The sequence below is a fragment of the Salvelinus sp. IW2-2015 genome, linkage group LG36, assembly GCF_002910315.2.
Source record: "Salvelinus sp. IW2-2015 linkage group LG36, ASM291031v2, whole genome shotgun sequence".
Lineage (NCBI taxonomy): Eukaryota > Metazoa > Chordata > Actinopteri > Salmoniformes > Salmonidae > Salvelinus > Salvelinus sp. IW2-2015.
In genome coordinates this window covers 16779517-16801831 of record NC_036875.1, presented here as the reverse complement: position 1 = coordinate 16801831, position 22315 = coordinate 16779517, and the positions used below count along the sequence as shown (strand labels likewise).

Genomic DNA, 22315 nt, shown 5'->3' with positions numbered 1-22315 from the left:
TACTCACTTGAAATAGAAAAATATTCCCAGGGAAATTAATAGGGATGTCAGTGACAAGCCATGACCGATGAGGGCCAAGTAGAATAAATTCATGGCAGTCTGAAAGAGAATAGACACAATAAGCCTCATATTGCCCTAGCATATTACTGTATGTGTTCTGAACTCCCTTAACCCAGCTACATAATGGCAATGCATTGATGAATCAATACAAAATGATATTGAAAGTTAAAGTCCCATAGCCCTGATAATCAAAGAGTAAAGAGTATTTTCAAGTACTTCATGTCCATTCAATCAAAATAGCCATCTGGAAGTTTCTGCAGGAGGGCAAAGTGACATTCCTCACATGCAGCAAGCGCTTGCATTTGAATTAATGGAACATCCATTTGAGAGTTGTTGTTTTTTGGACCGCAACGTACCATTCTGCCTTCATTAGTATGCTCGTTGCATCGTGTGTAGTTGGTCCATGTTCGGTTGCTCTCAGGATGCAGAAACCAGTGGCCGTTGTCACTGCATATTTTTGTCACCAATTCTGTAGAGCATTACATCAAAAKGTAAGTAGATGAAACTATAAACACATCAAATACAGTCTTCAAAATGCAGAGACTTGAAGTTGCTTTTTCTGAAGTTATCTTTCCTCATAGTAATATCATTTGCAAGTGCTTTTAAAGCAACAAGGCCTCTGAAGCCTCTAGGGCAGGGCTGCCCAAACCTCTTCCTGGAGATCTACTGTCCTGTGGGTTTTCAGTCCAACCCTAATTTAACACACCTGATTCTACTTATTAGCTGCATAACAAGACCTTAACTAGCTGAATCAGATACGCTAAATTAGGGTTGGACTGAAAACCTACAGGACAGTAGATCTCCAGGAAKAGGGTTGGGCATCCCCGCTCTAGGGCTTGAATACAAAGGAAAGTACATTGGAAAAGGCATTTGATCTGCCTTAAACCCAGTATTTTTTWATGTTGATCCTAGGGGACCCACTTTAGGTTGAATTTCACTACCACTGATATCACTCAATTAGACAAAGGGTCTCCTACTCCCGTCCTGGAGAGGCAGCCTATAGGGAGGAGGTTAGGGACCTGGCAGTGTGGTGCCAGGACAACAACCTCTCCCTCAATGTCAGCAAGACAAAGGAGTTGATCGTGGACTACAGGAAATAGAGGGGCGAGCACACCCCCATCCACATCGATGGGGCTGTAGTGGAGCGGGTCGATAGCTTCAAGTTCCTTGRTGTCCACATCACTAAGGAATTAACATGGTCAACACACACCCACACAGTTATGAAGAGGCCACAACTGTGTGGGAGGCTGAAAAGATTTGGCATGGACCCTTAGATCCTCAAAAGGTTCTAGAGCTGCACCATTGAGAGCATCTTGACTGGCTGCATCACCCTTGGTATGGAAACTGCAAGGCGCTACAGAGGGTGGTGAGTACGCCCCAGTACATCACTGGGGCCAAGCTCCCTGCCATCCAGGACCTCTGTACCAGGCGTCAGAGGAAGACCCCAAAAATGTTCAAAGATTCCAGCTACTCAATGGAAAAATGGATGGTCTTCAGAGATAGATGGGAGGGGTTGAGGGTAGCTGTAGGCTGGGACTAAAAACAAACAAAAGATGACTAATGTAAAATATACTGTCCGTGAAATGTATGTAGTATGTATACGCTGGAAGTGGACGCCTCAGTATTGTTGTCCATTAGCTTACTCCAATTAGGGGAGGGGTTGTAGGGTTAGGGGGAAATAAGAAAGAAGGGACATATATGTAATTAGTGTACTCCAATTAGGGGAGGGGTGGTAGAGTTAGAGGAAAATAATTTAAAAAAAGGAAAATATCTAAAATATCTTTAAATAATTTTTTTTTTTACAAAAAACTAAATATGGGAAATTGGAAATGATACAGAAAATTACATTGATAGCAGCCACAGTCTATCAAAAAAGTTATAAATAGGACAGCACATGACACATCTGAAATAGCTAAAATGATTCAAAGTTACATTTTGGGCATTTAATTGAGCATTGTTGATGGGAGTTATGGTTTGAAATGACATGGGTCCACAATCCCCAGGAGCTCTAGCCTATGTCATTGGGCACTTCATGGGCTTCGGGGTTACCTGAGGGGTCAAAGTCCTGGAAGTAGTCAGGGCAGTACTGTTCTGAAGTGAAGCCTGCCTCTGTGTCGTCCCAGCACAGCCACCCATCCCAAGTCCGGTTACACACTGGCCCTGCAGCATAGAAACCATCAGAGAAGAAACCTGTTCAAATAACGCAGGAGCACTGAGAGGTGAGGTTACTGACACTGTCTGTTACACTAATCAACACTGTGGTTCACCGAAGCAGGTCAAGCCAATACGTAGTTTAAATCAATATGTGATGTAAGTACATACAGTGTCTTCAGAAAGAATTCACACCCCTTGACTTTTTCAACATTTTGTTGTGTTACAGCTTGAATTAAAAATCAATTAAATGTTGATTGTTTTCGTCACTGGCCTACACACAATACCCCATAATGTCAAAGTGGAATAAAAAATGAAAAGCTGAAATATCTTGAGTCAATAAGTATTCAACCATTTTGTTTTGGCAAGCSTACATAAGTTCAGGAGTAATAATTTGCTTAACAAGTCACATAATAAGTTGCATGKACTCAATCTGTGTGMAATAATAGTGTTTAACATGATTTTTGTCATGACTGCCTCATCTCTGTACCCCACACATACAATTATATGTAAGGTCAACAATGGCGCCGGAGAAGAAGGCTGAAGTTTTACGTGTCCCCAACCGATTATGTATTTTGTTTGTTTATTTGTGTTGTTTGTAACTTATTTTTTAACTTATTTTGTACATAACGTTGCCGCTAGCGTCTCTTATGACTGAAAATAAATTCTGGACATCAGGACTGCGATTACTCAACACTGACCAGCATAATCTTTTTTCTCCTTTAACGAGTCTGACGAGCCCAACGCGAATGACATACTGCTTTCTCGGGAACAGGCCAAGATCCCCGTGATTTGTGTGAAGAAGATGCGGAGAAAAAGGGGCCAGAAGGCGGGGTGCCTTCTGAGAATTCGTAGGCGATCGAATAAACCMCCACTTCCTTCCATTCTGCTAGAAAACGTGCAATCTTTGGAGAATAAAATAGATGACCTACGCGCAAGATTAAACTACCAACGGGACATTCAAAACTGTGATATCTTATGCTTCACGGAGTCATTGGCTGAACGACGACACTATCAACATGTTGCTGGCTGGTTATACGCTGTACAGGCAGGATAGAACAGCGGCGTCTGGTAAGACAAGGGGCGGCRGACTATGTATTTTTGTAAATAACGGCTAGTGCACAATATCTAAGGAAGTCTCAAGCTATTGCTCGCCTGAGGTAGAGTATCTCATGATAAGCTGTAGACCACACTACCTACCTAGATTTTTCATCTGTATTTTTCGTAGATGTTTACATACACTCACAGACTGAGGTGGGCACTAAGACAGCATTGAATGAGCTGTATTCCGCCATAAGCAAACAAGAAAACGCTCACCCAGAGGTGGCGCTCCTAGTAGCCGGGAACTTTAATGCAGGTAAACTGAAATCAGTTTTACCAAATTTCTATCAGCATGTTAAATGTGCAACCAGAGGTAATACATCTCTGGACCACCTTTACTCCACACACAGAGGTGCATACAAAGCTCTCCATCACCCTTCATTTGGCAAATCTGACCATAATTCTATCCTCCTGATTACAAGCAAAAAATAAATCAGGAAGCACCAGTGACTAGATCAATAAAAAAGTGGTCAGATGAAGCAGATGCTAAGATACAGGACTGTTTTGCTAACACAGACTTGAATAAGTTCCGGGATTCCTCTGATGTAATTGAGGAGGACACCACATCAGTCATTAGCTTCATCAATAAGTGCATYGATGACGTCGTTCCCACAGTGACAGTACGTACATACCTCAACCAGAAGCCATGGATTACAGGCAACATCCGCACCGAGCTAAAGGCTAGAGCTGCCGCTTTCAAGGAGCGGGACTCTAACCCGGAAGCTTATTAGAAATCCTGCTATGCCCTGCGACAAACCATCAAACAGGCAGAGCGTCAATACAGGACTAAGATTGAATCACACTACACCGGCTCTGACGCTCGTCGGATGTGGCAGGGCTTGCAAACCATTACAGACTACAAWGGGAAGCACAGCCGAGAGCTGCCCAGTGACACAAGCCAACCAGACGAGCTAAACTACTTCTATGCTCGATTCGAGACAAAGAACACTGAAACATGCATGAGAGCACCAGCTGTTCCGGAAGACTGTGTGATCACGCTCTCCGCAGCCGATGTGAGTAAGACCTTTAAACAGGTCAACATTCACAAGGCCGCAGGGCCAGGCGGATTACYAGGACGTGTGCTGCGAGCATGCGCTGACCAACTGGCAAGTGTTTTCACTGACATTTTCAACCTTTCCCTGTCAAAGTTTGTAATACCAACATGTTTTTAGCAGAACACCATAGTGCCTGTGCCCAAGAACTGCTTAAATGACTATCGACCCGTAGCACTCACATCTGTAGCCATGAAGTGCTTTGAAAGGCTGCTCATGGCTCACATCAACACCATTATCCCAGAAACCCTAGACCCACTCCAATTTCCAATTTGCATACCACCCCAACAGATCCACAGATGATGCAACCTCTATTGCATTCCACACTGCCCTTTGCCACCTGGACAAAAGGAACACCTATGTGAGAATGCTATTCATTGACTACAGCTCAGCGTTCAACACCACAGTKCCCTCAAAGCTCATCAATAAACTAAGGACCCTGGGMCTAAACACCTCCCTCTGCAACTGGATCCTGGACTTCCTGACCGGCCGCCCCCAGGTGGTAAGGATAGGTAACAACACATCCGCCATGCTGATCCTCAACACAGGGGCCAATCAGGGGTGCGTGCTCAGTCTCCTCCTGTACTCCCTGTTCACTCATGACTGCACGGCCAGGCATGACTCCAACACCATCATCAAGTTTGCCGATGACACAACAGTGATCACAGGCAACGACAAGGAGGAGTTCAGAGACCTGGCCGTGTGGTGCCAGGACAACAACCCCTCCCTCAACGGGCACGACAAAACCTATTCCCGCTCAGGAGACTGAAAAGATTTGGCATGGGTCCTCAGATCCTCAAAAGGTTCTACAGCTGCACCATCGAGAGCATCCTGACTGGTTGCATCACTGCCTGGTATGGTAACTGCTCGGCCTCCAATCGCAAGGCACTACAGAGGGTAGTACAAACGGCCCACTACATCACTGGGGCCAAGCTTCCTGCCATCCAGGACCTCTATACCAGGCAGTGTCAGAGGAAGGCCCAACAAATTGTCAAAGACTCCAGCCACCCTAGTCATAGACTGTTCTCTCTGCTACCGCATGGCAAGCGATACCGGAGCGCCAAGTCTAGGTCCATGAGGCTTTTAAACAGCTTCTACCCGCATGCCAGAAGACTCTTGAACATCTAATCAAATGGCTACCCAGACTATTTGCATTGTCCCCCCTTCTTTTACACTGCTGCTACTCTCTGTTGTTACCATWWTACCTCAACTAACCGCCCCGCACATTGACTCTGAACCGGTACCCCCCTGTTACATTATATAGTCGCGCTATTGTTATTTTACTGCTGCTCTTTAATTACTTGTTACTTTTATTTATTTTTCTTATCCGTATTTATTTAAACTGCATTGTTGGTTAGGGGCTCGTAAGTAAGTATTTCACTGTTGTATTCGGCGCATGTGACTAATACAATTCGATTTGAAGGTCTCTCAGTCGAGCAGTGAATTTCAAACGTAGATTGAACCACAAAGACCAGGGAGATTTTCCAATGCATCGCAAAGAAGKGAACCTATTGGATGGGTAAAAATAAAAAAGTATACAGTAAATCCTCTTTGAGCATGGTGAAGTTATTAATTACACTTTGGATGGTGTATCAATACTCCCAGTCACTACAAAGATACATGCATCCTTTCAAACTCAGTTCCCAGAGAGGAAGGAAACCACCCAATAGTGACTTTAAAACATTTACAGAGTTTAATGACTATTACAGGAGAAAACTGAGGATGGATCAACAATATTGTAGTTACTCCACAATAATAWCCTAATTGACGGTGAAACGAATGAAACATAATAAAAAAATATTCCAAAACATGCATCCTGTTTGCAACAAGGCACTAAAGTAATACTGCTAAAAATGTGGCAAAGCAAAGCAATTAACGTTTTGTCCTGAACACAAAGTGGTATGTTTTGGGCAAATCCAACACAACACATTACTGAGTACCACTCTCCGTATTTTCAAGATTAGTGTTGGCTGCCTCATGTTATGGGTATGCTTGTAATCATTAAGGACTGGGGAGCTTTTCAGGATAAAAAATGTATGGAATGGAGATAAGCACAGGCAAAATCCTAGAGGAAAACCTGGTTCAGTCTACTTTCCACCAGAGACTGGGAGATTAATTCACATTTCAGCAGGACAATAACCAAAAACAGAATGTCAAATTTACAGTTTTGACTTAAATCTGCTTGAAAAAAAGACTTCAAAATGGTTGTCAAGCAATGACCAACAATCAATTTCACAGAGCTTGAAGAATTTTGAAAATAATAATTGGCAAATGTTGCACAATCCAGGTGTGGGAAGCTCTTAGAGACTCACAGCTGTAATCACTGCCAAAGGACTTCTACAAAATATTGACTCAGTGGTGTGTATATTTGAGATATTTCTGTATTTCATTTTCAATAAATTTGCAAACATTTGAAAAAAAAAACATATTTTCACTTTTTCACTCTGGGCTATTGTGTGTACATTGGCAACACAATAAATATATTTAATACATTTTGAATTCAGGCTGTATACGAGTATATGAAATCTTTCTCAAGGCACTGTATGTTGTTTGTTGACATTACATAGAGAAGTTACTGGCGACACCTTCTGAAATWTCTTGTTGCTAATGTCTTTGTTGTTTTTTGTCTACTTATCAGTTTGTTATGTACAAAACTAACGAATGAGCAACTTTTGATTCTGACTAAGCCCCTAATTGTATGGTAGCAATGAGATATTACTGTGGAAAACCCAGATAATGAAACATCTCACATCAGACTGATTTCTAAATATAGAACTGCTTCCTGATACTGTCTTCCATCCACCAAAAAGTCCAGTTGACTAAAATCAATCTTAGGGAACAACATTGAATCAGAAAGGAATACAAATGCCCTTTCTTGGGTTTGAATTTGAAAAAGAAAATATCCCTGCTTGTCTCACTATTTACTTTTCTTCACTTTTATCTAATAGTCGGCAGTTTCAGACTTTGTTTTTGAMAACAGGGTGGGATGTGGGTTTTAAAGCTTTGGATTGAAATTCACAATCCCCTGGCATGTGGTGACAATAACGCTTGAAATAATAGAAGAGCTAGACATTGCTCTTGATGGGGAGACTTATTTTAGAAAACATTTCCCTGACAAAGATTGGGCCTTCTACTGAAGAAGATTTGTCATACCTCCTACTGTAGCAGCCACCCACACAAACACTTTAATAAATAAATATAACACTAAAGTTAAAAGCATTATTGAAAAAAGAAAAGTGGCAAATATACTTCCCCATATATCTCCAAATGTTTTGGTTGAAATAGTCAGTTAAGTATGTTTAGGTTCTTTAAAAAGTTTTGGTATTACACCTGTAGGGTTACCCTCAAATGAAATACTGATTATAAGTGTGATAGGACTGCTAATTAGCCAAGACTCCAAGCGAACATCCCCTAGCTGATTGCTGGTGTGACTGAATGCTAATTAGGATTGGGCAGTATCCAGATGTTCCTACCGCCATACCATTTCTGTACTATACCGGGGTATACRGTATTACCGGAAGTGTACACAAGGGGGACTATTTTAAAAATATATATAATTTCGGAAAAGGTACACAATTGTGATACTTCTGTAAAAGTATTGATACCTTAATAGAAAGTTACTCAAGTAAAAGTTAAATTCAYCCAGTAAAATACTACTTGAGTAAAAGTCTAAAAGTATTAGGTTCTAAATATACTTAAGTATCAAAAGTAGATGTAATTGCTAAAATTTACTTCATTATCAAAAGTAAAAGAAAGTATAAATCACTTCAAATTCCTTGTATTAAGCAAAGCTGACAGCACCATTTTAATGTTTTTCAAATTTAAGGATAGCCAGGGGAACACTCCAACACTCAGACATAATCTACAAATTTTGCATTTGTGTTTAGTGAGTCCGCCAGATCAGAGGCAGTAGGGATGACCACGTATTCTCTTGATAAGTGTGAATTGAACCATTTTCCTGTCCTGCTCAGTATTCAAAATGTATCAAGTACTTTTAGGTGTCAGGGAAAATGTATGGAGTAAAATGTCGATTATTTTCTTCAGGAATGTAGTGAAGTAAAAGTAGTAAAAAAAATGTTTAGAGTAAAGTACAGATACCCCAAAACRCTACTTTAGTAGTACTTCAAAGTATTTTTACTTAAGTACTTTACACCACTGCACCAGGGATCAGGAGGGGCTTGAATGTCTCTGCTGTTGATCTTGACATCTAGCCACTTAGCTAGCAAGTTAGCAAACCAGATGCATAGCTGGAGCCATGAGTTAGATATAATATACTCAGCTGACCCCTCCMCGGATGTTGTGTTAAACGCTCTACAACAAAGTTTGCTTAGTGTCCAACAAGTTTTCTCTGCCCTTAACCTTGTTCTGAACACCTCCAAAACAAAGGTCATGTGGTTTGATAAGAAGAATGCCCCTCTCCACACCGGTGTGATTACTACCTCTGATTGTTTAAAGCTTGAGGTAGTCACCTCATACAAGTACTTGGGAGTATGGCTAGAGTGTACACTGTCCTTCTCTCAGCACATATCAAAGCTGCAGGCTAAGGTTAAATCTAGACTTGGTTTCCTCTATTGTAATCGCTCCTCTTTCACCCCAGCTGCCAAACTAACCCTGATTCAGATGACCATCCTACCCATGCTAGATTATGGAGACGTAAACTCCAAAAAGTTCAGGGACACTGTAAAGTCCATAGAGAATAAGAGCACCTACTACCAGCTGCCCACTGCACTGAGGCTAGGAAACACTGTCACCACCGATAAATCCACGATAATTGAGAATTTCAATAAGCATTTATCTATGGCTGGCCATGCTTTCCACCTGGCCACCCCTACCCTGGTCAACAGCCCTGCACCCCCCACAGCAACTTGCCCAAGCCTCCCCATTTCTCCTTCGCCCAATTCCAGATAGCTGATGTTCTGAAAGAGCTGCAAAATCTGGACCCCTACAAATCAGCAGGGCTAGAAACTCTGGACCCTCTCTTTCTAAAATGATCATCCGAATTGTTGCAAATTGTTGCAACTCCTATTACTAGCCTGTTCAACCTCTCTTTCGTATCGTCTGAGATCCCCAAAGATTGGAAAGCTGCCGCGGTCACCCCCCTCTTCAAAGGGAGAGATACTCTAGACCCAAACTGCTACAGACCTGTATCTATCCTACCCTGCCTTTCTAAGGTCTTCGAAAGCCAAGTTAACAAGCAGATCACCGACCATTTCGAATCCCATCGTACCTTCTCCGCTATGCAGTCTGGTTTCTGGTCATGGGTGCACCTCAGCCAAGCTCAAGGTCCTAAACAATATCATAAACTCCATTGATAAGAGACAATACTGTGCAGCTGTATTCATCGACCTGGCCAAGGCTTCGACTCTGTCAATCACCACATTCTTATCGCCAGATTCAACAGCCTTCGTTTCTCAAATGACTGCATCGCCTGGTTCACCAACTACTTCTCAGACAGTTCAGTGTGTCAAATCGGAGGGCCTATTGTCCGGACCTCTGGCAGTCTCTATGGGGGTGCCACAGGGTTCAATTCCTGGGTCGACTCTTTTCTCTGTATACATCCATGATGTCTCTCTTGCTGCTTGTGATTCTCTGATCCACCTCTATGCAGACGATACCATTCTGTATACTTCTGGCCCTTCTTTGGACACTGTGTTAACTAACCTCCAGACGAGCTTCAATGCCATACAACTCTCCTTCCGTGGCCTCCAACTGCTCTTAAATGCAAGTAAAACTAAATGCATGCTCTTCAACCAATTACTACCAGCACCTGCCCGCCCGTCCAGCATCACTACTTTGGACGGTTCTGACTTAGAATATGTGGACATCTATAAATACCTAGRTGTCTGGCTAGACTGTAAACTGTCCTTCCAGACTCACATTAAGCATCTCCAATCCAAAATTAAATCTAGAATCGGCTTCCTATTTCACAACAAAGCATCCTTCACTCATGTTGCCAAACATACCCTCGTAAAACTGACTATCCTACCGATCCTTGACTTCGGCGACGTCATTTACAAAATAGCCTCCAACACTCTACTCAGCAAATTAGATGCTCCAGCAGACTCCCAAAGTCTCTGCTGCCAATGACTGTAACGAACTGCAAAAATCACTGAAGCTRGAGACTCATATCTCCCTCACTAACTTAAAGCACCAGCTGTCAGAGCAGCTCACAGATCACTGCACCTGTACATATCCCATCTGTATATAGCCCATCCAACTACCTCATCCCCATACTGTTATTTTTACTTTTTTGCTCCTTGGCACCCCAGTATCTCTACTTGCACATTCATCTTCTGCACATCTATCACTCCAGTGTTTAATTTCTAATTTGTAATTATTTCGCAACTAYGGCCTATTTATTTCCTTACCTCCCTTATCTGACCTTTTTTGTACACACTGTATATATACWTTTTTTTCTCCTATTGTGTTATTGACTGTATGTTTGTTAATTCCATGTGTAACTGTGTGTTGTTATTTGTGTCGCACTCCTTTGCTTTATCTTGGCCTTGGTCAGGTTGCAGTTGTAAATGAGAACTTGTTCTCAACTGGCTTACATGGTTAAATAAAGGTGAAATAAAAATAATACAAAAAAWATATATATATATAGATCGGCAGGTAAGGGTGATCTCGAGTGGCTAGATGTTTTTTACCATTCGGCATCAGATTTGCCACCAATGCTCCTTATAGGACACATCCCTGAACTCTATACTCCTCTGTAAACTGATCCTCTCTGTATACCAGTCGCAAGAMCCACTGGTTGATGCTTATTCATAAAACCCTCTTAGGCCTCAGTCCCCTCTATCTGAGATACCTACTGCAGCCCTCACCCTCCAAATACAACACTCATTCTGCCAGTCACATTCTGTTAAAGGTCCCCAAAGCACACACATCCCTGGGTCGCTCCTCTTTTCAGTTTGCTGCAGCTAGCGACTGGAACGAGCTGCAAAAAACACTCAAACTGGACAGTTTAATCTCGATCTCTTCATTCAAATACTCAATCATGGACACTCTTACTGACAGTTGTGGCTGCTTCGCCTGATGTATTGTTGTCTCTACCTTCTTGCCCTTTGTGCTGTTGTCTGTGCCCAAAAATGTTTGTACCATGTTTTGTGCTGCTACCATGTTGTGCTGCTGCCATGTTGTGTTACTACCACGTTGTTGTCATGTTGTGTTGCTACCATGCTGTGTTTTCTTGTGTTGCTGCCATGCTATGTTGTTGTCTTAGGTCTCTCTTTATGTAGTGTTGTGGTGTCTCTCTTGTCGTAATGTGTGTTTTTCCTATATATGTATTTATTTCTTTATTTTTTATACCCCCTCATGAGGCTTTTTGCCTTTCGGTAGACCGTCATTGTAAATAAGAATTTGTTCTTAACTGACTTGCCTAGTTAAATAAAGGTTCAATCAAATTTAAATGTATTGAAAATCATACAGTCGGTATCTTTAAATACCCCGGTATATGGTATAAATGGTGTATCACTCAAGCCTAAAGCTAATCAGACACAACGCTAGCGGATTAGCATCCAAATAAGAGGCTGATTAAAGCCCCTTGTGTAAATGACACCAAATAACTGCAGCACTGATATATTGGCATTCCTCTCAGTGCCTCAGCACCTTTTCTCTCCTCACCTGCCGATTGGCTAATGTTAATTCTCTGGATACAAATAAGACTGGTGGGATTATCAAACCTTGTCAGCCATCGACTACACAAATACCTCCTCGTTGGACATCAGTTGCTCAGCTCGAGTGCTTATGTAACATGAATCGAACCCACTTAGGATTCAAACTCATACATGAGCACAAGCACTCGATAATCAAGTTATCCTACCTAATCGGTTGAGGATGTTGCCATTCACAATGAGTGGTACTATCTTCAGATTTTCTACAATAAAGAAAAAATAAGTATGTCAATGTAGCAACCTAATTTTGCTACAAGACAACTTTTCCCTATTTGGGATTCAGACGCTCATTTTCCCTCACACAAATAATAATTTACCATGACCCACTATGCCAATGACAGTGGTGACTGAACACAGGTCATGCATTTTTGATCATTTTACCTATTTTGTTGTGGTCGTTATCCTTCATGATTTTCTGGTAGCACTCAAACTGGGCGGTCACAATCTTTTTCCTGGTGACGTCTGTGTCGTGGTAGACATTCACCGGTACGTGCTCCTGGGTCTCGTTCACCTCTGGGCTAGCCACAACAAAGATCTACAAGTAAGAGAACCCAGTGCATTACATAACATAACATAACACACAGCATCACATGGCATCACATGACAGAATACATATAGAATATCCAAGGGAACAGTATCAAGTTAATAGCAGAAAATCATATGAATCATATAAATGCAAAGCTTAAGTGGAATTAATAAACATTCATTTAACATTTTTGCTAATCACAAAATTAAAAAGGCCTCATTCATATTTGATAGAAGTCATCTTAAGCTAAATTAACTGGATTGTATATAGATTGTTTGTCATCTCAATCATTAGTTTGTTGACTCATTTGGCTGTAACTAAATAGCTAAACAACACAGTATATTTTTAAAATGTGTCTACACCCAGGGTTGTGTCTGAGTTCTATATTTGAACTSCACGGGGGACCGATTAAAACGCTCAGTCACCATATCCTCATTTAGGACACAGGAAGAGGCAGTAATGTAGAGCGGAGCGACTCCCTTTATATCCATGTGAGTTCCATGGAAAATTAAACAAAGTAAATGGTGTACAAAGACATGTCAAATCACCCAATGTGAACCCAAATACTATGGGGCAATGTTAAATTGCAAGTCTTAACAAAATGTCATGCCAAAATAACAAAATTGTGGGTGTAYTGGGTGGGCAGAACAAAAAAATCCTATTGCTGAATCATTAGGTGATCACTGGACACAAAAGCAGGATACACTGCTTAGTATTCAATGATTTTAAGTTTGTCCTGCTCTTTTTTTGTACAGATCAGTCCCCCAGAGAGGGATAAATTGATGGGGACAATAGTGACAAGAATCAATTAACAAGTTAATGCATGTTTACCTACCAGTGTCTGGACCTATATGCCATCATATTAAAACCCCTTGCCAATCTCACATGCACTTTATTGAATATTCATCAATATAAACGTTCACCAAAGTTATTGAGATTTTCTGCATAGAGAATTCACTAGAATTAAAAAGGATATAAACACCAATTGATGTTCCCAACAAACGGTGGCGTTCTATTACTGAGCATGCCTTTTAAAAATGTACATACACAGTATCTTATACGGTGTATTAACCCACCAATGAGACAGTAGACATGAAAAGAGCATTTTTCTGTGCTTATGTGGCCCTGCACATATGTGTGTGCGTGCGTATGTGTGTGTGTGAGTGAGGGACAGAGAAAGCGACAGAAACACAGACAGACACAGAGAGAAAGAAAAAGAGAGAGTAAAGATAGTCAATTCTTACATCAGTGGGAGTGCACAGTAGGAGACAGATGACCATCCAACACCAGCCGAAACCGTCCATCTTCTTTTTCGGCATGTCAGGCGATCCACTCTTTAATGGCTATCGAGCTGCTAAGAGGAAAAAAGCCCATTCAAATACAGATCCACATGTTCTCACTACAGCAATCAACATCATCCCTCCATCTCCATCCCTCTTTCATCACTCATTCCCTCCAATATGGAGATGTACACCCATTTGCTGCTCTCTACCTAAATCCAATGCAATCGAATGAGCGCCTTCGTGAGACTATTTCCAACCACGGACATCACATCGACTCCTTAGTGCAGCTGTGGGCTGTGCTGTGCCATCACCAGTATTTATGGCAACAGAGCATGCACATGCACTCCAGTTCAGTTCAAATTGGCCAGTGTGGATAGTAGCGAGGTCAACACAATCCCAGAGGATGACCAGAGGAGACTGGGGAGAGTGAAGAAACACCTGATCTCTAATATGTTCAGACGTTACAGACTTGGAGGCGTAGTTCTTGTACAACTGCCATTTGCTCCTCTTGATGTAGTCCTGATGTATTTGTATATTGTAAATATATAAACAGTAAAATGCATTTACTACTCCAAACAATCTTTGAGAAAAGTCTTTATGTTGCTCAATTTGTATTTTGAAATTCACATAGATCATTTGCATGTAAATTACATTTTGAAATTCCCAATGCATACAGTGGACACAATGCTTTGTCAGGTGGATCAGAACACAGAGTCTTGGATGTCTTGGATCTAGAAGCGTTGCCCTGACACTTTGTTTGGACCGGACATCCTACGTCCTGCACACTTAATGTAAGTGTTGTAGAATTGGCAGGACCACAAAAGACTATATTAAAAGCTGCATGGTAATGCTTTGAGGTTTCAGCATGGCTGGTGCATAGTTTAAGAGACAAAATTCAAATGTTCACATGCCCCTCAGGTCGAAAAAAATTTGCTTTTCAAAATCGAGGGAAGATGAGGGAATTTCAATCTTAACCAAATGTGGTTGCCAAGAAGAAATGTCTGTATAAACGTCTGCACTGGACTCAGAGTCTAACGCATAGACCCGAGGGGAGCCCATCTAGCACTTGTRAGCAATAATCCATCTGATTAACAAGACATAGATGTACAGATATTTTTGCAGAGTCAGAGTTCTGCATGATGCATTGGCTGAACCTTGCAGTAATGTTGCTAGCTGTTAGCCGGAAAATACTTTTCTAGTGAGACAGTAGGGAACATTAGTGARCATTCCTGACACACAAGCCACCATTGTGTATACAACTGTTATATCACAATATGTTAGCTAAATATGTCTATTTAGCCTCAAGTGCTATGGGAAGGGAGATGTGCTATACTTGAGTGGTAGGGTTAAATGAGCAGAAATACCCTTAATGGCCTAAAGGAGTAGGACATTTTTATACTTCAAGTTGCATGGCTAATTATATTAAACTGTAATGCAATTTACCCAGGATAATAGGAAACATAACTGAGAGAAAACTGCTGTTTGTATTCAAGAACTGCTGTTTGTACTCAAGAACATCCAGCAAACAATTCAATGTTTGTGTTCACAATACGACAGAGGTTAGTAACCACTACGCATGCTAAATAGACTCGGTGTGCACAGAAAGAAAATCACTTTCATAAAGAATACACAACAAAAATATATCAAGGCCTACTTCCGACTCAAAGCCCAACAAACATGGTCATGSGAAACTTCACTTTATCCTGCGCTGTGCTATCTACTATTCTAGAGACCCTAAATCCAAGCCAGGGGAATGGATGCCCGCCTCCCAAGTCTGCTAGGAATTAAAACGACATTACACCAGGGAAATGCTGGAACTGGGATTGTAAAAAAAAGTATGGCTAAGTGCAAATTGGAAACAGACAGGAAACTATCAGCTGCACTGTCACACACTAATGGTCCTCTGTGCCAAATCCCCCAGCTGTATTGGAAGGGCTGACTCCAACCTTTTACAAACTGCGAATAAAGCCAAGGATGGATCTGTCCAATGACAATATAAAACAGACCTTACAGATGTTTTATTTATTTATTTTTATTTCACCTTTATTTAACCAGGTAGGCCAGTTGAGAGCAAGGTCTCATTTACAACTGCAACCTGGCCAAGATAAAGCAAAGCAGTGCGACACAAACAACAACACAGAGTTACACATAAACAAACGTACAGTCAATAACACAATAGAAAAATATATGTACAGTGTGTGCAAATGTAGAAGAGTGCAGTGTGTGCAAATGTAGAAGAGTAGGGAGGTAAGGCAATAAATAGGCCATAGAGGCGAAATAATTATAATTTAGAATTAACACTGGAGTGATAGATGTGCAGATGATGATGTGCAAGTAGAGATTCTGGGGTGCAAAAGAGCAAGAAGGTAAGTAATAATATGGGGATGAGGTAGTTGGGTGTGCTATCTACAGATTGGCTGTGTACAGGTGATCGGTAAGCAGCTCTGACAGCTGATGCTTAAAGTGAGAGAGGGAGATATAAGACTTTATTTTTTTATATAAACGTTTTTTTTACCCCCTTTTCTCCCCAATTTCGTGGTATCCAATTGTTTACTAGTAATTACTATCTTGTCTCATCGCTACAACTCCCGTACGGGCTCGGGAGAGACGAAGGTCGAAAGCCATGCGCCCTCCGAAACACAACCCAACCAAGCCGCACTGCTTCTTAACACAGCGCGCCTCCAACCCGGAAGCCAGCCGCACCAATGTGTCGGAGGAAACACCGTGCACCTGGCTACCTTGGTTAGTCGCTGGTGCGCGATGAGACAAGGATATCCCTACCGGCCAAACCCTCCCTAACCCGGATGACGCTAGGCCAATTGTGCGTCACCCCACGGACCTCCCGGTTGCGGCCGGCTGCGACAGAGCCTGGGCGCGAACCCAGAGTCTCTGGTGGCACAGCTAGCACTGCGATACAGTGCCCTAGATTTTTCGCACCACCCGGGAGGCCCTTAAGACTCCATCTTCAGTGATTTTTGCAATTCGTTCCAGTCATTGGCAGCAGAGAACTGKAAGGAAAGGCGGCCAAACGAGGTGTTGGCTTTGGGGATGACCAGTGAAATATACCTGCTGGAGCACGTGCTACGGGTGGGTGTTGCTATGGTGACCAGTGAGCTGAGATAATGCGTGGCTTTACCTAGCAAAGACTTATAGATGACCTGGAGCGAGTGGGTTTGGCGATGAACATGAAATGAGGACCAGCCAATGAGAGCATACAGGTCGCCGTGGTGGGTAGTATATGGGGTTTTGATGGCACTGTGATAGACTATGATTTAACACTTACAGAGATAATGTAACACCTGAATTACCAATAGACACTAGGTAACACTGGCCAAATTGCTGTGTAGATTTTAAACAAATACATGTCTGTCATTGAACAACCCCTGCCGTGATTAGATAGCGAAAAACACACCAATCTCTTTCATAACTTTAAACAATAAAATATAATTTACCAACATTTCTGAAAGTGGATATACAGTATAGCACAGTATATACAGTACAGCACAACTCACAGGAAGAAGTGTCTATAAAAGTGGTTTTGGAGGACCACCCTGTCCCACCCGCTCCTGTCCTAATAGACATAATGTTCCCGTGAATCATGTTGCTATGGACTACAGCTATTATTTACGATGGAAATGGCCACAATATCCTATGTCTGGGGCCGCACGCTATAAGACAAATGGAGGAACACTTAAAACATGTATTACCTCCTAAGTGACCTATAGTTTATAGAGATCAAGAAGAGAGAACTCCGCTTATCATATAGCTCTGATTTTTGGACAGGACAAGATACCACAAATGACTCATTCAATAGGGTGAAATGTGCATTGCAGGTAGAATTGTATTTTAATATAACAAAACAGATATGATTATTTTATCACGTGGAGTAACCAATCATGCCCTCTCCATCCACTACATTTTTAGCTACAACAGAACGTTTTCTCTTTCTGAACTCAGCCCACGGCTAAGCTAAGCAGGTATCAGGTCAGTTATTGATCTATTTGGGGAATACAACTTTTATCGTTGTTTAGACACATCTGTGGAGGGGGAAGACAGTGGGTGGTCTTCTACAAGCCATACATCAGAGTAGTAGGGAGGGAAGAGTTTAGTCACGGGGCCTTTGTAACAAGAACAACATTACTTCTTCTACATCTGAAGGTCGAGAGAGATCCCTTGGAAATATGAAGAACAGCTGTGAGTTCTCGCCTGCCACAACAAGCAAACTAAGGAGCCAGCGAGTGAGCAGTCTTGGCTTATCAACTCCATTGTCCGTTGATGCAGTTGTGTGTTGTAAACATCCTACTGCCCGCACAGGATGTTTGCGCCCCATCCTTCCCAAGTTTCTTTGTATGGCATTTAGAGAAGCAATTTATTTCCCTTTTTAGAGAATACTCAAACATTGCAGTCTTTTTCTCACAATATGACCTGCTGCGATTACACTTATCGTTCAACAGCACACCAGATGCAGACCAATCGCAAGGACACAATCGTAAACATTGGATAATACAATGTTTACATAATTCCCATCACTGTTTAAGAATTAAAATAACAATAGGCTACTGAAGCACCTAGATAAGAGCTGTGTGTGTGTGTATCTGTAAACAAAAAAACAGTCCACTGGCAAAATATTGAAGTTGCTTATCTTTCTTTGTAGAAGCATGCAGTATTCAGCACTGTGGGTGTATTTTATATTTCACATATTTCAAAACGACTTCACCATTCACAAGTTTGAACATTGAGATCAACAACTGTGTTGGGAGGATCCTTGGAGAGACAAGGAGGCCGTTGTCCCATTTCTTAAGGTCATTGTTGCAGTCAACATGCAGCTTTAAAACATTATACTAGTGGCAGATGTCACCTGGGAGCCAAGGGAGGACAGTCTGACTTTTGGCTTCTTTTGGGCCTGGAGTAACCCAGATTAAACCTTCTCCTGGGCCCGTATTCATAAAGCGCCTCAGAGTAGGAGTGTAGATCTAGGATCAGGCCATCCCTGTTCATTCATTATAATCTAAAAGGCATAACTGAACTGAGATCAGCACCGCTACTCTGAGACACTTTATGAATACAGGTTCAGGACAACAACAAAAAACACTCATTACAGAAGCTCAACGGAGAATAGATTATCCGCTTTTCCTTCACTGTATTACAAAGAGAAGGGGCACCTTCTCTTTGACACAAGCATGGACCTTGATGAAAAAATAATGTTCATTTTCCCTAATAGTGTGCAGGTGAATGACGTATGGCACTCTTCCCTACACAAGATACAGCACGTGCCAGGGCAGTTATTCAAGGAAACAGGTGGCTGAGTGCATAGGCATAATCAGCTGTAACCATGAAACACTTTTATACGGACCCGACATAAGCATTCCAGGTGACGAATGATGCGTAGAATGAATTTGAGGTCAGCTTCATTGAAAGCAGATAATATGCATCCAGCTGGGCTGTGTTTATTTGCATATGAACATGCTGGCTTTAAGACCTGCTAACAAACCCTGTGTAATGTCAAGGGAATGAATTCGGCGAAACACTGTTCAAAGCCCATTTTTTGCTAGACCCATCAGTATGTTGTAATGAAATGTAGTGAACACTATGTCTAGGAGATATGGGACACTTGGATGGCAAAGGGGGAGCAAATCAATCATCTTTAGTTCCTAGAATGTCTCTTGAAGGGAAACGATCTCTGGTTCCTAGAATGTCTCTTGAAGGGAAACGATCTCTGGTTCCTAGAATGTCTCTTGAAGGGAAACGATCTCTGGTTCCTAGAATGTCTCTTGAAGGGAAACGATCTCTGGTTCCTAGAATGTCTCTKGAAGGGARACGATCTMTGKWTCCTAGARTGTSTSTKGAAKGGAAACGATCTCTGGTTCCTAGAGGGGGGGGAGACATATGAAATATGACTAAATGAGAGCCTGGTGAGTTATACACATTATATATATACGTATATAATGTAATGTCAGTGGGGAACCGTCAGAGCATTCTAGACCTTCAGAGGATCTCGTCACCGTATCTCTGAGCATTCAAACGGCCATCGATAAAATGCAATTGTGTTCGTTGTCCGTAGCTTATGCCTGCCCAAACCATAACCACACCGGCACCATGGGGCACTCTGTTCAACGTTGACATCAGCAAACGGCACGCCCACACAATGCCATACTGTCTGCCATCGCCCGATACTGTTGAAACCGGGATTCATGCGTGAAGAGCACACTTCTTCAGTGTGCCAGTGGCCATCGAAGGTGAGCATTTGCCTACTGAATTCGGTTACAACACCGAACTGCAGTCAGGTCAAGACCCATGGTAAGGATGCTCTGGATCGACAGCGTGTTCCAATTCCCACCAATATCCAGCAACTTTGCACAGCCATTAAAGAGGAGAGGGACACCACAGGCCACAATCAACAGCCTGATCAACTCTATGTGAAGGAGATGTATCGCGCTGCATGAGGCAAATGGTGGATTTCCTTATACAGTATATGAACTGTAACTCACTAAAATCGTAGACATTTTTGCATGTTGCGTTTATATTTTTGTTCAGTGTATATTGAGACAAATCACAAAAAGCAAAATAGAACTCAATTGATTGAACATGAAATGTTTTTCAATATGATTGAAATAGGGCTATAGCCTACTGTTTATATTTTATTGCAGGCATCTCGGTTTTCATTTGAAGCAACCTTTAATAGTCACTTGTTTGTAACATTGTCAACTTTGTATTTGTAGTCAACTGTTATACTGATAAACAGCGAATACAGTAGGTTGTGGCAATACACTAATAGGTTGTAGTCTGTCATAAAACCTTGAAGAAGAAGAAGACAGAGCAAGAGAAAACATTCATGTAAATGCAATGTAAAGGTCAAAGTAAGCATACGCCAATTAAAACACCTGGTTTTCTGAGCAATCTTTCGAATTATTAAGACATGTAAACCGCTTAATCGGTGTTACAAGCGGGTGTATTTGATCTGTACATGTGCTAGCACCAGTCAAGCGAGCCTCCCTCTTTAACGCGAGTGAAACAACTGAATGTATGTGTCCTGGAAGTCGTTTTCACATAAAAACTTGAAATGTCCAAACTCAGAATATGCTTCCCAAGAATAACATGTTCACTGTGGTAAATCTTTCATTTTGATTGTGCCATCAGGTAGTCTGATTTCAGATGTGTCCGTGTAAACAGAGTTATTAGGGAAATCGTTCTTCTTGCAAAGCATGTAAATGTTTTAATATAACTATTATATGAATCTGACTATGCACAATAATCGCATTTTTGTGTGCATGAAACCACACTCATTGTTAGTTGTGATAGTGGGTCAATGGCGATGGCGGCTGCAGCAGCTGTTATCAACTTCAAGTTGGATGCTGTTGCTAATTTGTTAGCGTCACCCTTTTCAAGATTTACTTTCAAACTTTGTTTACAAATAATGAGTGGCACTGTTTTTTGTTGCAGCTCTTTGAAAAGAATGACAGTGAAACATTGTTGCATTTAAACTTTAGATCACTGGTTAGTGTGTTGAACGTGATAAAACATATTTGCAATGTAAAGTAATATTTGGTTTGTTCATTTCATTTTGGACATGAAATGGTTTTGCTTTTGTATTGGTATGATTTCATGGGGCCTACTGGAGAAAATGGGGGACTTATTCTTTAACATTATTTGATGCTGTGTGTGACTGCTGTCGTATGTCTATCAGCCGTGTCTATGTGTTTGACCAAAACTGTCTCCCCTTCAGCGCCATGGAGTGCACAGGTATTACGGTCGCTGTCCTTTCAGCACCATGAGCCTGTCACCTTTGATGTGACACTGTTGTTGTTGCTGTTGGTGATAGTATGATAAGGGTGTTGGCTACCATAAATTGTGTAAACAGTGCATTATTTTATGCTGTGTGTCATGTTGTCTCCATGCCGGTTCTGTATCTGTGTGCTGCAGGCCGAAGCGCGGCCAGGTCTGTTTGATTCATTCATAATGTCATCAAAAAGTATTTCTCCTTCTTCACTAGAGCTAGAATGGTCTGACTAAAGAAGCTATAATGTCGGGCGCATTAACTAAGTGATGCTATGTTTTCTGTTATTTCCTAGATTTTTTCCTAGATCACCTGCAGAGATAGAGCACCTAATGTACTCGCCTATGGTTATAACTGGTTATAACTANCTATGTTTTCTGTTATTTCCTAGATTTTTTCCTAGATCACCTGCAGAGATAGAGCACCTAATGTACTCGCCTATGGTTATAACTGGTTATAACTAGGTATGACCGTGTACAACATCTAAATTACCTTACATATATGCTTAGTTGCAGTCAAAACAGCTCATAAAAGTCTATCAATGGCATGAATACTTCGTAGAATTGTCATACAGAAACAAGCGACCCCCTAAATGTGCACATAGTGATGTATTGGTGTGTATTCTCAGAAAAATAGTTGTTCTACAGGAAATGTTCTATAAATACCATAATTCCTGTAATATCTCCAATATT

The 22315-nt window shown here is 41.6% G+C and overlaps 1 protein-coding gene across 3 annotated transcripts in view; it reads right to left on the bottom strand.

Annotated features, from left to right (window-relative positions):
• The window catches only part of LOC111959933 (calcitonin gene-related peptide type 1 receptor), a 43328-nt gene that overhangs the window by 9999 nt on the left and 11014 nt on the right, over positions 1-22315 (bottom strand). The window contains exons 2-6 of one of the 3 annotated variants that reach the window (XM_023981788.2): positions 13811-13920; positions 12422-12575; positions 2110-2250; positions 417-529; positions 8-99 (exon numbers count right to left, since the gene is read on the bottom strand). In XM_023981788.2, the coding sequence (XP_023837556.1) occupies positions 8-99; positions 417-529; positions 2110-2250; positions 12422-12575; positions 13811-13885 (575 nt within the window). In that variant the 5' untranslated portion in view covers positions 13886-13920. The remainder of the gene's footprint in view (positions 1-7; positions 100-416; positions 530-2109; positions 2251-12421; positions 12576-13810; positions 13921-22315) is intronic. The other 2 variants (XM_023981790.2, XM_023981789.2) reach the window with 2 other exon arrangements.